The sequence below is a fragment of the Myodes glareolus genome, chromosome 7, assembly GCF_982192425.1.
Source record: "Myodes glareolus chromosome 7, mMyoGla1.1, whole genome shotgun sequence".
Lineage (NCBI taxonomy): Eukaryota > Metazoa > Chordata > Mammalia > Rodentia > Cricetidae > Myodes > Myodes glareolus.
Window position 1 is genome coordinate 93,045,038 of NC_142032.1, and position 16,283 is coordinate 93,061,320.

Genomic DNA, 16,283 nt, shown 5'->3' on the forward strand with positions numbered 1-16,283 from the left:
TCCCTCCAAGCTGCTCTTCCTCACCCTTCTCAGATCTCTGAGCTCTGTCTGAATGTGTTAACACTCTCATATGTTCAAGTACAAAAATAATCATCATCGGCAACAGGTGTAGTAATAGTAATAGTAGTAGGCTTTCTCTACCCCTGATAGTAATCCCTGGAGTACAGTGGTCTTGCTTTGCTTCACTGCTGTTTTAAGAACAGGTTTCTTGTAGCCTAGGTTGAGTTCAAACTTGAGTCTACTCCCTGGCTCAGAGCAGAGGCTGCACACATGCTCCCGATAGCACAGTTGTTGGATTTTTGAATAAATGACTGCCTTGTTTAAGGTTTTATTGCTGTAATGACACTCCATGACTATAGCAACTGAAGCACAGTTAATAAAAACTCAGAGAGAGAAATTGGGGTTCAACCTGAAGATCCAAAAATCAAAGCAGCAAGCTACTAACTAGCTCTTACCTTGACCTCAGTCTGAAAATGGCAATCCTGCCTACTGAAATCTCAGAATAAGGCTGTGTGTGAGAGTTGTCTCCTCCTGTTTTATAATCCTCTCTAGTCCTGGAATTAGAGGTGTGCACCACTACCACCTGGCTTCTATGGCAAGCTCGTGTGGCTACTGGGATTAAAGGTGTGTGTTATTGCTGTCTGGTCTGTAAGGCTGGCCAGTGTGGCTGTTTTACTTTTCTGATCCTCAGGCAAGATTTATTTATTGAAATATAAGTGAAATGCCACTATAAGCAACTGTTGTAAAGAAAACATTTAACTGGGGCTTCTTACAATGCAGAGGTTTAGCCCATCATCATCAGGGCAGAAGCTTGGTGGAAGAGCCTGTCATACTGAACCCACTTGAGTATCTGAGACCTCAAAGCCCAACCCTAGTGACACACTTCCTACAAGAAAGCCACACTTACTCTAGCAAGGCCAGATCCCCCAATAGTGGCACTCCTTATAGGCCAAGCACTCAAACACATGAGTCTACGGGGCCATTCCTATTCAAACCACCACAGTGGCTTAAGCACTTTCCCTTAAGCCCTTGTGACCTGCTCAGGCACACTGGCTCTCATTTCCTAGCTTTGTAACATGAGGGCCGGCTTGTTGGGATTTCCGTCCCGCCCGGTACCCCAACAGCCGGCAAATCCCAAAGAGAAATTACACACAGGACTCCATAAGGTTATAAACTGATTGGCTCATTAGGTCAGGCTTCTTGTTAACTCTTATAACTTATATTAACCCATTATTCTCATCTATGTTAGCCATAATGTTTCCAGCAGGGGCAGCTTACATGTTGCTTCTTCAGTGATCTGCGCAGGAGTGCTGAGAGAGTTTCTGCTTCCAGAATACTCCCAGTCTCTTTGCTCCACCCTACTTCCTGTCTGGCTTTCCCGCCTATACTGCCTGCCTGGCCAATCAGCGTTTTATTAAAATATGATTGACAGAATACAGATAATTCTCCTGCACCATTTCCCTCTTTTTTTTTTTTAAACAAAGGAAAATACCCATAATCCATTTGTTGGGAATGTGGGCGTAGTATTTCAGGCTACTTCCTGCTGGTTGGGGGTGCTGATAGTCTTAAGGGGACCTAAAGAAAATTTAGAGTTATAATCAAGTCATGACTGGAGTATCCTGTGAGTCTCGATCATCTCAGGCAGCAGTCTTGGATCAGTTCTGGATGTAGACCTCTGTCATCTGGGCCATCTGTTCCTATCGGAGATTTTTCAGGTGGCCTCCCTTGGTCAAAGGTGATTATTCTTAACTCTGAATAAATCCAGAGTCTCTCGTTTTCTGTGGAAACAAAAGCAAAATCTCTTCTCCAAAGTAACATACCTTTTGACTTCAGTTTTGAAGCCAAGGTATTTTCAAAATTCCTATCTTGGGTTAGTTCAGCAGCATTTATAAACAAAAGTCTTTTAGCAGTTGTTGCTCCTTCCTCAGCAATCAAACAATTTAAAGAGAGCATAAAAGCATACAGTATGAAGATTCTCTGTGCATTTTCCATCTTTATGTGGCTTTATTTTAACCTCTATTTCTTTTATTTTTACTTTTACTTTTTGAGACAGGATCTTTGTATATCTTTGTCCTGGAATAACACTGTAGACCAGGCTGTCTTTGAACTCAGAGATCCTCCTGTCTCTGCCTCCCCAGTGCTGGGATTAAAGGTGTATGCTACCACACCTTGAACTCACAGAGATCTGTCTCTGCCTCTCAGGCATTGGGATTAAAGGCGTGTACTACCACACCTTGAGGTCACAGAGGTCAATCTACCTCTACCCCTTGAAGTCACAGAGGTCAATATGCCTCTGCCTCCCAGGCATTGGGATTAAAGGTGTGTACCACCACACCCAACTACTCTCTTTCTTTCCTTTTAACTTTAAGAACTTTAACTTTTAGCCTGCATATACACACTGTAAACCATTTAGAGGTTTTCTTCCTCTTTGAATCTCTCTTTACTGTATATTTTTCTTTTTCTGACCACATGAGCCATTAATTTACTAAGCAATATGGAGAGCCGTGGCTTTGACAGCTAGATCCAGCTCATTCCTTAGCATTTCAGCCTCAAGGCTGAGGTACCAGCCAGAGCTGTGTTCACTGCCACAACTCTATGGCGTTTCAAAGTCCTTGCCAGCAAGCAAGCTGCAGCATTCTGCTCACAGACCACACTCAGTCGGACTGCCTGCCTGAAAGAGTCAGAGTTTGCTCTGGCAGGACAGCTCAGAAAGCCGGCATTTTAAAACAGCACAGCTTTTTTCCTGCTATGACTGAAAACCGAAAAGCATGTGTTCAGCTTTTCACCAACAGCATTTAAGTGTTTCGTGGCAGGACCTCTTAATGAGCTGCAAGGTTTTGCAGTTAAGGCTGAGTCAGGAAGCCTCTCTTAGAGGAGAGCCTTGCTTGCCTCTAGCAAGCAAAGTAGACCCGAGAAATTGCTGCTACCAACAAAACATGCTTTACTCTATTCTTTTTCAAGCTTTCTGTGGATTCAGTTATCCACGTCTGGGCGCCATATGTAACATGAGGGCCGGCTTGTTGGGATTTCCGTCCCGCCCGGTACCCCAACAGCCGGCAAATCCCAAAGAGAAATTACACACAGGACTCCATAAGGTTATAAACTGATTGGCTCATTAGGTCAGGCTTCTTGTTAACTCTTATAACTTATATTAACCCATTATTCTCATCTATGTTAGCCATAATGGCTCAGTACCTTTTCCAGCAGGGGCAGCTTACATGTTGCTTCTTCAGTGATCTGCGCAGGAGTGCTGAGAGAGTTTCTGCTTCCAGAATACTCCCAGTCTCTTTGCTCCACCCCTACTTCCTGTCTGGCTTTCCCGCCTATACTGCCTGCCTGGCCAATCAGCGTTTTATTAAAATATGATTGACAGAATACAGATAATTCTCCTGCACCATAGCTTGACTCAAAGCCCGGTTCTTTCTTCACTGCTTCCTGGAGGCTTGCCCAAGATTAAATGGGAAGTTCAAAGGCGTCACTCTGGGTGCACAATTAGCCCATGTTTGGTACATGGTGGTTGCCGATTTTCTTAGTCTTAATACTAAGCCCTCCATCCATCTATGGTCATCCTTGTGAGATTAATGTCAGAATTAGCATCATCCTGTACCTCTTCCTTCAGACATGGCATCTTTCCATGAAAACATGGAAATGGATGTCTGAGAGATGTGGGTTGGAAGCATTTTCTTTCTTGATGGTGGCCCAGCTGCTGTGGGCACAGGCTGGGTAGGGATGAGAGACACATCCCTCTATTACTGCCTCTCTGCCACCACATTTTGCTGGCGTGTATAGCTGACCTGCTTTTCCACGTGACCCGACCCTTAGGCTGTAGATGCAGGAAGCTTCTCAGATACACAAGGTTCTGTTGTTGACAAGGCATAACTCACCAATGAGTCCCCTCTCCTGTGGCTGCTGTCACTCACTCCCCCATTTGCAGTGGTATTATGGAACTGCTCCCACAGGAGTCAGGAGAATAGAGTGGACAATGTAGGGTGACAGCATTCTTTCTTCGATGTGCCAAAAGTACAGTATCCTCTCAAAGGCACCTGCTCTGCCACCTATTTGGATCAGGAAGTAGGGAGACACCCTTCATGTCAGCACACTGATGCCCTTCCTGAGTACACATGGGCACACTGATGCCATCCCCAATTACGCATGGACACACTGATGCCCTCTTCTACTTCACACAGGCACACTAATGTCCTCCCCTAGTTCACATGGGCACACTGATGACCCCTCTAATTCACATGGGCACACTGATACCTCGCTAGTTCACATGGGCACACTGATACCCCCTAGTTCACATGGCACACTGATGCCCTTCCTGAGTACACATGGGCACACTGATGCCATTCCCAATTACGCATGGACACACTGATGCCCTCTTCTACTTCACACAGGCACACTAATGTCCTCCCCTAGTTCACATGGGCACACTGATGACCCCTCTAATTCACATGGGCACACTGATACCTTGCTAGTTCACATGGGCACACTGATACCCCCTAGTTCACATGGCACACTGATGCCCTTCCCTAGTTCACATGGGCACACTGATGCCCTTCCCTAGTTCACACAGGCACAATGATGCCCTCTAGTTCACATGGGCACACTGATGTCTTCCCCTAGTACACACGGGCACACTGATGACCCCTCTAATTCACATGGGCACACTGATGCCCTGCTAGTTCACATGGGCACACTGATGCCCTCCCCTAGTTCACACAGACACAATGATGCCCCCCAGTTCACATGGGTACACAATGATGCCCCCCTAGTTCACACGGGCACACTGATGTCCTCCCCTAGTTCACACAAACACAATGATGCCCCCAGTTGACATGGGTACACTGATGCCCCCCTAGTTCACATGGGCACACTAATGCCCTCTGCATTCAGGGTAGGCCCTCAACAGTTGTGTTAATACTTTGGGTTAAGTAGTTTGTCATTATGTGGCCTGTTTCTACTGATTGTGCAAGATCACCATGCCAGCACGATCCAGGTGCCACCACAGGGTCTTCATGCATTTTCAGGGCTCCCCTCAGCCAAAAATCAGAGAAAGGACAAGTCAAAGTCAGTAGGCTCTGGGCTTCAGGAAGGGTTGGTGCCACTGAGTATGGACACCTGAACGGTATTTGTACCACAGAAGCTGAAGGACATGTTTAGTCCATTTTAAGGAAGTTCCTGAGGAACTGCATTGAGAATACATGATGGGCATAAATGAATTCTCCGATTTGATTTTGCCAGCTAACTGCCTGTTGTATCACCTTTGTCCCAGATTCTGCAAGCCTGCTTACTGCTGCGGGTGAGCCCTGGGAGGGCAGCTCTTTAGTGGAGCCCTCGAGGGTAGTACTGTGTTAATATGCTGGGAATTTAAGTAGAGCTGGGACTTCTAAATCAATCACTAGGACAGCTTTATATTTTTCTTTGCTCAAAAAAATGCACTATTCACTGCAGTTACATGTGTGGGCGTAGAGGTTGTCCTGGGTGAAGGACACCGAAAAGGAAAATTTCATAACATTTTCACTGCAGGAAAAAGGACTCACTGATCTTAATTCTTCTAGAACTGGCTACAGAAAATACCAGCATCTCTGCCCTATCTCAGTTCTTAGAATGGTCTAGGCTACTCAGAATTACTCGATTTTATTTGCCTGGGACGTTATAGATGCTTAACAAATGTGGGTTAAACAAATGAATAACTAAATAGATTAGTGAAAGGTTTTCTATTTTGTTTTGTTTTTATTTGTTTGTTTTTGTTTGTTTGTTTTTGTTTCCAAGACAGAGTTTCCCTGTAGTTTTGGAGCCTGTCCTGGAACTAGTTCTTGTCAACCAGGCTGGCCTCAAATTCGCAGAGATCTCTTTGCCTCTGCTTCCCGAGTGCTTGGATTAAAGGCGTGCGCCACCACCACCCAGCTGGTGAAAGCTTTTTAAAAGGAATGTTCACATGATGAAAGAGGCAGTGTTTGCCTTCTTGCCCCTTTGGGGGTTTTCTATGATGGCAAGGTTCACCCTGAACCTATACTTGGACTCCAAGGACTGCTCACACTGAGAGTCCCAACCTGAATGCTACATGTGTACTTGTAGAGCCCCTGGGAGGACATGGCACTGACCCCTCTGATTTAGGAATGTGAATGACAAGTTGAGCTTTGAGTGTGGCCTCTTCTGCCCAGAGTTTGCTATAGGGGAATGAAGAGACAAAGCTTGCATCAAGGAGGACTATGGGGTTGAGCAAGGCATGTGCTTGCATTTGTTTTCCAGGGAAAGCAATAAGCAGGCATGCTTGAGGCTTAGGGGAAGAAGCAGAGAATGAGATCAGCACTAGGATAGAGAGCTCATAACAAACTAAACAGCATCCCTAGGTGTGAACCGAGTGAGGACTGGAGCGGATGCCATCCAAGGACTGGATAGAACTGGTCCTGGACAACAGGAAAGAGCCACTGCTTAGCCTCTGGTAAACTTGGATGCCCAAGACAAAGAAGTTTATGGCTGCCTTGCCAGTGAGTGGGGTATCTGTGGGAGAACAGAGAGCCCAAATGCTGACCACATACCCAAAGAGGTCATGCTGGTTAGCATGGAGAGGCCTATGTGAAGTTGAAGGTCATGTGTGAAATAGCCTAATTTGTGTATGTTCCTCTCTTCCTAGGAACATCCTAAGTTCTTAAAGTAGTGTAAGGCAGGCTGTATTGTACCAGCAGGAGATTGTGCTTCCTTGTTTCTGGAGTGGTGGGCAGATAATCATTCCATCTAGCTCACTCTCTGTCTCGGGGAGAGTCATTTATCCACTGGGCTCTATGAAGAGTGATGATTGGGGTAAGGAAGTAATGAGTGTGGAGCAGACACTAGGAGACAAGCCTGGAGGGATTGCCAAGTTGAAGTACAAGGGTCCCCAGTATACTCCATTAATACACTAGTCCAATAAACTAGTGTGCTATGTGTCAAGGTTCAGTGATCAGCAGGTAATGGTGGGCAAGGTGAGAGCAGACATGGTCAATGTCCTCAGTGAACTTGGGATCTAATAGGGACCTTTGGTGTAAGGGTGACACTGTCACCAAGCATGGAGCATTAGTGACCCCATGCCAAGTTCCCTATAACCACAGTTGGCCCTGTTTTCGCAGGTAAGTAAGCAGAGAATGACAGTTGAATACATTATTTATGTCATAGGTAGGTGGGACAAGGGGCTTGAGTCTAGTCAGTGTGGATCTGGAGTCTTTCCTACATCAAGCCCCCACTCCACACTAGCTCAAGTGCCATTGGCATATGCTTTCAGAGTCCCCTATACTGTTTCTAAGGTGGTGCCTTGAATTTGATATTTCTACTTTTGCACAGTATTGTGGGGGAAGGGAGCTTAACAAAATGGCTGCCCATCAGCCAGGCTCGTCATACCCCAGTAACACATGATCTCAGGACCTCCATGGCTTACAGTAACAATTGTTTGCCGGTCATGCCATATGTCCATTTCTTCTCTGGCCCTCTCTGTCTCTTCTGCAGCACCTTGCCAAAAGCAGCTGGTAAAGCAAAGCCGGCTCTACATCTGTGTGTCCTCAATCTCCCAAAAGCTGTCTAGAAGCCATCAGCATCTTTGTGATCTCCAGAGATGGCTTCCTCACGGTGGCCCTTTTGGCTCCAAAGTCAGTGTCCCATAGATTAGGGGCTGACCTTACCCTTCATCTGGGGCCAGTTTCTGTAGGCCAATGACCTTGGCTGTAAACTGTCATCAGAGCTTGCTTCTTGTTCGTGCCCCATGGTCACCATGGGTCAATCTCATCCATCTGGGATGCTGCAGGTCCCAGGGCAAAAAAGGAAGAGATAAAATGTCCTTCTCCAGGAAGGTGGCGGTGGAAGAGGGGACCTAGTGAGGTTCCCTTAGACACGGGAGACAGACTGAGCCCCACTTTTACTCTTCCTGTCCCCCAATTGTTGTTATCTAGCAATAACAGAGTCCAGAGCAGTGTGTCTGCCAGATCTTGGACTTGAACCTCCAAAACTGAACCCAATCAAACTCTCTCTCCCATATGTGCATGTTTATGTGTCTGTGTGTGCATGTGTGTCTATTACTCTATAACATATGGAGAGAGATGGAGGAGGGGTGATAGGTCACGTTATAGATCTGAAAACTGATTGGATATGCATGTATCATAGTGGTCAACGTTAGACAGGAAGCCACATCTGACATATTTGATGTGGGCACAACAATGGGAAAAACTCAAAGGTACAAGGAAGAGATGACATTTTTTTATTGATTTTTATTGAGCTCGACATTTTTCTCTGCTCCCCTCCCTGCCTCTCCCCGCCCCCTTCAGCCCTCTCCCAAGGTTCCCATGTGAGGAGATGACATTTTGAGCTCTGTGACAGTAGTAAGTTTAAGTGAATTATCCCCGTCCAGCGACAGTGCTGCAGGCCACTTGGCCACTCTCCTGGGTTCACAGTGGGAGGCTCTCTCTGGTCAGCCCCAAGTTCAAAGGCACCAGCTCCATTTCCCCCGTGCCGGTCTGCACACATGAACTCCGATTGTCTAGAGTCTAGACAGACCAGCAGCTGCTTCCTTCGTCACCTGTAGCTCAGCAGTGCTTCTTAGGCCCCATGGGTATCCTTACTAAAAGACTGTGGGAAGTGCTCAGATGTGTTAGCAGAGGGCACGGGGTGAGGTCACAGCTCTCTTGGTTACCAGTGTGCTGTCCACAGCCTTCATGATGACTCTCCTCATCTCCCCGTCGCCCACAGAATTGTGTTGCATGCTCCTATGGCATTGATCTGGGCAAATGACCCCACTCTAAGCTGTACCCAAACCTCATCACTCACTGGCCTCCTTCAGTGGAGTTCATCACCCAGACCTGGGCCATGGCAACTCTCTAACCAGTGCAAGCCTGGCCAGGAGAATCTCCTGGACGTATTGCTACATGTGGCTAGCAGTTCAATGCAGGAGTATGTCTAACTCCTTTCCACTTTGGGGGGTGCTGACGTTTTAGAAGAGGGTTACTGAGTTGATTGATGTCACCCACTATTACAAGCCTTTCCCCATAAGGCTCAGGGACTCATCTATTCACAGGAGAAATGAGTTCCGGGGGAGGCTCTGGCTTAGAAGCCTTGCCTTACACATGGCTGCCACCTAGAACGTAGTGCTGGGAGCTATAAAGGCCTCCATCCCCTGCACGAACTTGGTGCTGAGGTTGGTGGATGTAAGGGTGTTTTAGAAGTGACTCAACCCCAACTCCTGATTTATTGGCAGTGCACTGTGGCCCTGAGAGCCATAATGAACCTCTGTGTCAAGGGATTAATGACCAATAACCAAACCTTTAAATCAGCCCACCCTGTCTGCAGAGGCCTGTGGCTCATCCTTGGGTAAAAAGGACAAAAAGCCCATTTCTAATACATTTTCTGGATGTCACAACACCACTCTATAAATTGAGACTGAGTTAAACAAGCCTCCACTTCTCCCTCCTCCCCAACCCGTGGCCAGTCAGACTCAGGAGGAGCCGCAGACATGGAGAGGGTAGCCTCCTCACTATGCAGTCCCCTTCCCTCGTAGAGACCCTGGTCCCTGTTAGGGCCTTGCCCTTGCTCTGAAGATGTTGTGACCACACTTAGGGATGTCAATATTTTAATCTTCAACATACCACCCCTACATTTTGTGTCTATTCTTCCCAGGGTTTCCTTCAACACAGCTAGCTTATCGAGGCTGCACACTAGAATCTTCTAGAATGGTCCCCGTGTTAGTGACTTTTCTTGCTTCTCTGACTAGGTACTAAACAAGAAGTGACTTAAGTGTGGGGCTGTTTGTCTGGGCCGGCGGGGTTGAGGAAACACAGCTCATCTGGAAGGGGAGGTACGGCAGCAGGTGTGCCATGCTGGCGGGGGGGGGGGGTGTAGCCCAGACTCTCCACCCCTTACACCGCAATGACTTGGTAGAACAGGAAACAGGAAGAAGACAAGAAGTGGGGCTGGGCTTTTCAAGGCCTACTCCCAGTGACACGCTTTCTCCTGTGTCCAGTGGTAGGAAGATGTCCAGTACTTGAACTGTGCCCAGAAAAGTAGATCTTGTGCTGGTCTGAATGAAAAATGTTCCCCTTAAGTTCATGCACTGGAACATTTGGTCCCCAGTTGGTGGCGCTGTTTGTGGGAATCGTGGAGCCTTTAAGAGGTGGAGTCTTGCTGGAGGAAGCACATAGCTAGGGGTGAGTTTTCAGGGTCTATAACTTTGCCCCCACCCTCTCCGGCTCCATGTCTTCCCTGGCCTTGTGGACTCTGTCTCTCTGGAGCAACAAGACTAAATTAACTCTTTCTTTCCCTGCTTGCTGTTTGATCAGAGTGTCCTATGCAGCAGCAGCAAACTGACCAACACAAGTCATTCAGGAGCTTCGCCACAGATTCCTGAAGTGTGTGGAAGGTTCTAGAACTTCCATAGAGGCCACGCCGTGAAGTGTGGATTGGAGGGGGGCGGTGAGAGGACTGAAAGATTTGCAGATTGGCCGTGTCCCAAAGGGGTGCAAGGGGTGAGGAGGCTGGAAATGGAGGTGAAATCTTTTTAGCCAGTGTTTGCAAAGTCTGGTTGGGTTAAAAGCTTGCAGAGGCATAGTGTCCTGCTGGGAGATGCCCCCTGCAAGGTCTCCCTATGTAGCCCTAGCTGGCCCTGAACTCGCACAGGTCCCCCTGCCTCTGCCTCCTGGCTTAGTTGTCAATACTTTTTAAAAGAAGTTCTTTGTCAATTTTTGTACCAACAAAATAGCCTATGACACTGAGTTATAAAAAAGAAAATAATCTGTAAGATAGGTTTAGAAGAATGACCCAAGTGACCCCAGGTACCTTTCTGATGCCCAGGACTCACGGGAACAGCTGTGCCGTTTGGTGGCTTTAAAAAGAACCATTTGGAGTGGTCCTTGGGGAGAGGGAGCCATGTTCTGCTTGCACCAGCCTCACTGGGGGTTGGACTGGGAAGAGGTGGAGCCTCAGCTCCAGCCCTGGACTACTGAGGAGTAGGAGAACCACCAGGGCTTCTGTCTCAGAAGAGAAATACAGGCCCTGAACTGTGGAGAATTTAACCTAGCTAGGGACACCCTCCAGGCAGTGAAAGAGAGCAGGCCTACTCAGGAGTTTGGTGAATTGTTTTGAAAAGCTGCATGTAGCCTCAGTTTCCCTTTCCTCATAGATGGAAGATAAAGGTGAACAGAAGTTCTAACTAACATACCCACACAAAAAGAGAGCTGTTGCCTTCTCCCCTCCCCCTTCGCATGCCCCTCTTCTACCCTGGAGAGTTCTGTCAGTCAGTGACCTGTGAAGGGTGGATGCTATGGTCTATCGCATACCACCAGGACAAGGCATACCACTAGGACAGGGCATACCACCAGGATAGGGCATACCACCGACACAAGGCATACCACCAGGACAGGGCATACCACCGGGACAGGGCATACCACCGACACAGGGCATACCACCGGGACAGGGCATACCACCGGGACAGGGCATACCACCGGGACAGGGCATACCACCGGGACAGGGCATACCACCGACACAGGGCATACCACCGGGACAGGGCATACCACCGGGACAGGGCATACCACCGACACAAGGCATACCACCGGGACAGGGCGTACCACCGGGACAGGGCATACCACCGACACAAGGCATACCACCGGGACAGGGCGTACCACCGGGACAGGGCGTACCACCGGGACAAGGCATACCACCAGGACAGGGACTCTGGTATGGGGTCCACCTGCACCCTGCCTTGTCAGAGGTGAAGGACTCGAGCGAGACCACATCCTCCTGCTCTGGGGGCTCTTTGCCCAACCTCGACCCTGTGGCCCTAAGGATAGCAGTGTGCAGGCAGGGCTCTGTGGTCTCCATGGCTGTCTTCAGCTCAGCCATTCATCATCACTCCCGTCCCTGGCCTGGAGAAGGGACATCCACTAGTATGAGACCTAAGACATGGATGTTTGTTCTTGGAGTTGTAGGTGATTTTTCTTTCTCCATCGGGCTTCAAAATAAAATGCCGGTCAGGTGTGCAGCCCTGCTGAGCTGTGCAGGGCTGAGTGGAGAAGGGATGCAATCCATCACTGCGGCTGGAGCCGAGTGGCCAGGGTTTCATTTCGATACCACCGGGGGTTTGTAAAACATCCAGACAGGATAACAGCCTGCCTCTGCCTCTGGCAGCTACAGGCAGGATGCTGCTGTCTCAGCATCCTGTGTTCTATTGGTCTTTAGTAAGGGGACACTCCCATCCTCCAGTGCCTAGTCCAGACCCCGTGGCGGCTCCAGGGGACCATGTGGAAGCCAGTCTCCTGGCACTCCCTGCTACCTTCCAGCCCACTCCCTGGGCGTTGAAGGGTAGCTGAGAACTAGACGGCGGATGTGAATTGTCCTGGGTCTGGCTCAGGAGGCAGACTGCAGTTTGAATCTTGGCTGCTCGTCACCGATGTGTGACTCTGGACACATCATGTATTTCCTCTCAAACATCTTAATTTGCCTCGGTTTTTCATATGCAAAATGGGAGGAAATGGTAATGTGGGTAGAAATTCAAAATCTGAAAGGTTCTATGATCTGAAGCTTTCTGAGTACTCACACAGACAATCGCAAACCTGACCTTTTGTAAGAAGTGATTATGTATAAAATTGTGTTTAGACTATGTGTACAGAGTATATATAAATTATAAACTTTGTGTTTAGACTTGAGTTCCATCTCCAAAATACTTCCTTATGAATGTATACGCATCTATTGTAAAAATCCTTTTAAAGATCTGAAGTCAGAAATACTTGGTGCCACGTGCTTTGTATACGGGGTACTAAAACCCTGCTCCTAACACACGACACCATTAGAATTAAATGAGACAGGGTGTGTGAGCCCCTTCTCTTCTGGCACAGCTCAGCTACAGATATTTCAGCTTGATTATGAGCTGTCTACGCCAGGACCACATGACAATGCTACCCCTGATATTTGGGGCCAGGCAGCTTAACTTTACTGAGAGGCTCTGTATACTCTGTCTACCCCTGGGTACCATGAACCTCTTCTTCACCAAGTCATAACTAAAAGAACACATTATCTCCAGGTACCCTAAGTGACCTCTAATAAGCAAAACTACCCCATAGCCCCCATTGGAGACCACAGCTCTCTATCACTTCTTGTGTCAACCCTCAGAGCTCCTCGATCCTCATTGCTCGGAAGACATGGCCATGTTTACTGGGCCTGTGGGCATCAGCAAGGGGCATCCTGCATGCAGTCATTCCACTATTTTATGTGTTCGTGTCAGTTATTGATTCAGTGTGCTAGCGGCTGGGCTTCTGAGGAGTCCACGGGAGGACTACAGGGAGGACTACAGGGAGTCTTCCTTGCCAAATCCGTCTCTGGGATCCTCAGGCTTCCTAGTTCCACTCATCAAGATGTACTTTGTCGCTGGCTCTTTAAATAACAGACAACCGTCTGTCCCTATTATGGTCTGGGACTTGGGAGCCATAAACAGCCCTGGTGACAGCTGTAGCAGCAGTGAGTGCACACACGCCTCTCAGAGCATCTCCCAGGCGCTTCAGGGCAGCTAAGTGGATAAAACCCATCCAGCTATTACCTGGGCGGCCGCTGTGTCTGTAGACCCCACCCTGGAGACAAGAGGCAGACTCTGGTGACAGGAGGCAGGAAGGGAGGCAAGTACCTAGTCCCTAGCCATCCTTCTCCTGCACTCATCCTTCTGAGCCTCAGTCCTGGCTCCCAAGGTGACCACTGAGAGCTTCCTTGTCCTGAGGTCACGTGTGGCTAAGGCCAGGCACTGTTGCACATTCAGGAAAGGCCTTGGGAGTTGGTGACTTTTCATTTCCTGGTCTAAGGTGCAAGAGTTGGGGTAAGCCAGAGAGGAGCAAGGTGGGGGATAGTTCATGTGTCACGTCAGTGGACTTGGTGACATTGCTTCCTGGTGTGTGGCTGGCTGGCTTGTCCATTACTCTTTTGTTGCCGTGACAAGAAACAGCTCACTGCCAGAATGAAAGTTACTCATGGTGCACAGTTTGAGGCTATGGACTGCCATGGCATGGAAGTCATGGCCAGGGAAACATGGCGCCCTATCACACTATGCCCATGGTCAGGAAGCAGTGAGGTAGAAGTTGGTGCTCAGCTTATGGTTTTCTTTCTATCCAGCCTGTTACTCCCTCAGTTAAGCCTTTCTGGGAACTCCCTCACAGACACATCCAGAAGCACCCCTACCCTACCCTACCCCATAGGTAATTCTCAGTCCCATCCCATTGACAGAGAAGGTTGACCATCCATCCCATCCAGCCTCCAGGCTTCAGCTTTCTCACCTCTGTATCCCCAGAACTCAACCTCTCAACCTCTCAACTGAGTTCTTATTTGGATAGATAGATGTTATGCTTAACTGCACAGCGACTGAAGGCCCTTAAATCCTACCTCTGTCAAATTCTTCATCAACTCCAGAGAACTAGAATCTCAACAGGTCCTCAGCTTTCCTTCAGGCAGCCTAGAAATCCAGGCCACAGACTTGGACCTCCTTGGCCTTACACTAGAAACTCAGAGCTCAACCAGGTTAACTTGACAAGGCATCCATGTCTCTTGCATTCTGGTTGCATCTCCACGTTGAGCTGCACATTGCATCTTTTGCCTCTGCTTAGAACTCACCTCTGTAACGAGAACAATCAGTAAGGCTGCTGGTTTTGATGTCTTCAGCCCTGGATTTACTACCCTGATAAACTGTGAGATGGTATTAGGGGATTGATTTGGCCATAACACTTGTCCCTCTCTCTCCACCCCTTTCCTCCCACCCAGGGAGGCTGCCCCATGGTACACTTCAATGGGCTCCCGTGTTCTCTGGCCTCTAGTTGGGTTTTGCTAATAGTCATTTTGCTAATACTTGACAGAAGATCAGAATGGGAGGAAAAAGAGAGGCATTTTTTTTTTTTTACATGTCAGGTCAAGCCTGTCCTAGCAGAAATCTGGGTGCCGAGGCTCCAGTGAGCTTCCCTGGTAGATGGTACTTCACCCCTTGTGACACACTCCTTCGGGAAACAGCACAAAACAGAGTCTTGTGTGGCTTTTCCGAGACAGAACTCTCAGCTGCTGAGGCCAGGCTCTGTGACTGGTTCCCTTGCCTTCTCCTTAGCTGGCACGCTCTGCCTCCCCTCACTCTAATAAGCCATAGCTGTGAGTCCTCATTAAATAGCAGGGCAGACTGGAGGTTTCCCAGCACACCCTCAAGGCCAACAGTGCTTCCCCTGTAGGACAACACTCCCTCGTCCTGCTGTGCGCTGGCTTAGAAGAGGTGGGAACTCTGTGTCTCTACCTCCCAGCCCCCAACAAAGGCAGGGCCTGGGCCTTTGTGCTCTGTTTCCTGGCCAAGTGCAGCATCTGGCACAAAATATTTATGAAGGAAGTCAGCGAGTCTGCACATAATGGATTCGAGAGGTACTTTCAAAGCTCTGGGTGGTAAAATCAATTTAAAAGGTTATGGCCAATGTTTTTCAATGCAAGAATAGAATGGAAAATATCAGAGTGTGCCGTGCAGTGGGGGCGGGTTTCATTTCTTGAAAGTTTTGTCTCCATACTCCATCCGTGTGGACCAAATGCTCTCCTGGATCACAAATTGGAGGAGTTTCTTGCTGTCCACTCTCTTAGTTGGGCATCTGAAAGTCACTGTGTATAAAAACCTGGGGTCTGTTTTCCAATTGTCTGGTGACAATGGCCACTTAGCATCATTTGACCTTTCCCCCTTCTCTTCACCCTAGAATGTGTACTACACAAGCAGTCAGCAGATCCACGTCGGTGTCCTGAGCCCCACGGTTGATGACGACGACAACCGCTGTCTGGTGGACGTCAACAGCCGGCCACGGCTCATCGAGTGCAGCTACGCCAAGGCCAAGAGAATGAAGCTGCATTGGCAGTTCTCTCAGGTAGTGGCTGCTGTAGGGATGAGGCTCCTGGTCGGGGCACTGTCTAGACTGTTTGTGCAGAGCAGTCCCCACATGACTGACCATGGAGCTTTCCTTCCTCTGTTCTCCATAAATTTGGAGGCCTGCATTTAACTCATTACCTTTCTTTGGCTACTACATTTCTCGTTATGAAAAAGAATCCCAGGAGTCAGACACCCAGTTCTGAATGGTCTCTTTTCCTCTGCCCCAAGAGCTTCCCACCAAAGGGTGTCTGCTGGTAGGATCAGTTTCAGCCTGTGGATGGGGATACTGGCCAGAATGTGGCAAGGTGACTGATTCTAAGAGGAGAACCCCATATGGTTCTAGAACTCCAGAGCACCCAGGGGCATAAACAGAATCTGGGGGAAGGGCAGGAGGGACTGTCAACTC

The 16,283-nt window shown here is 48.5% G+C and overlaps 1 protein-coding gene across 3 annotated transcripts in view; it reads left to right on the top strand.

The window, feature by feature from the left end:
* Galnt18 (polypeptide N-acetylgalactosaminyltransferase 18) overlaps positions 1-16,283 on the top strand; it is a 305,496-nt gene that overhangs the window by 277,672 nt on the left and 11,541 nt on the right. For all 3 annotated transcript variants that reach the window (XM_085692904.2, XM_087908562.1, XM_087908561.1), the window contains one exon: positions 15,711-15,875. In XM_085692904.2, the coding sequence (XP_085549030.1) occupies positions 15,711-15,875 (165 nt within the window). The remainder of the gene's footprint in view (positions 1-15,710; positions 15,876-16,283) is intronic.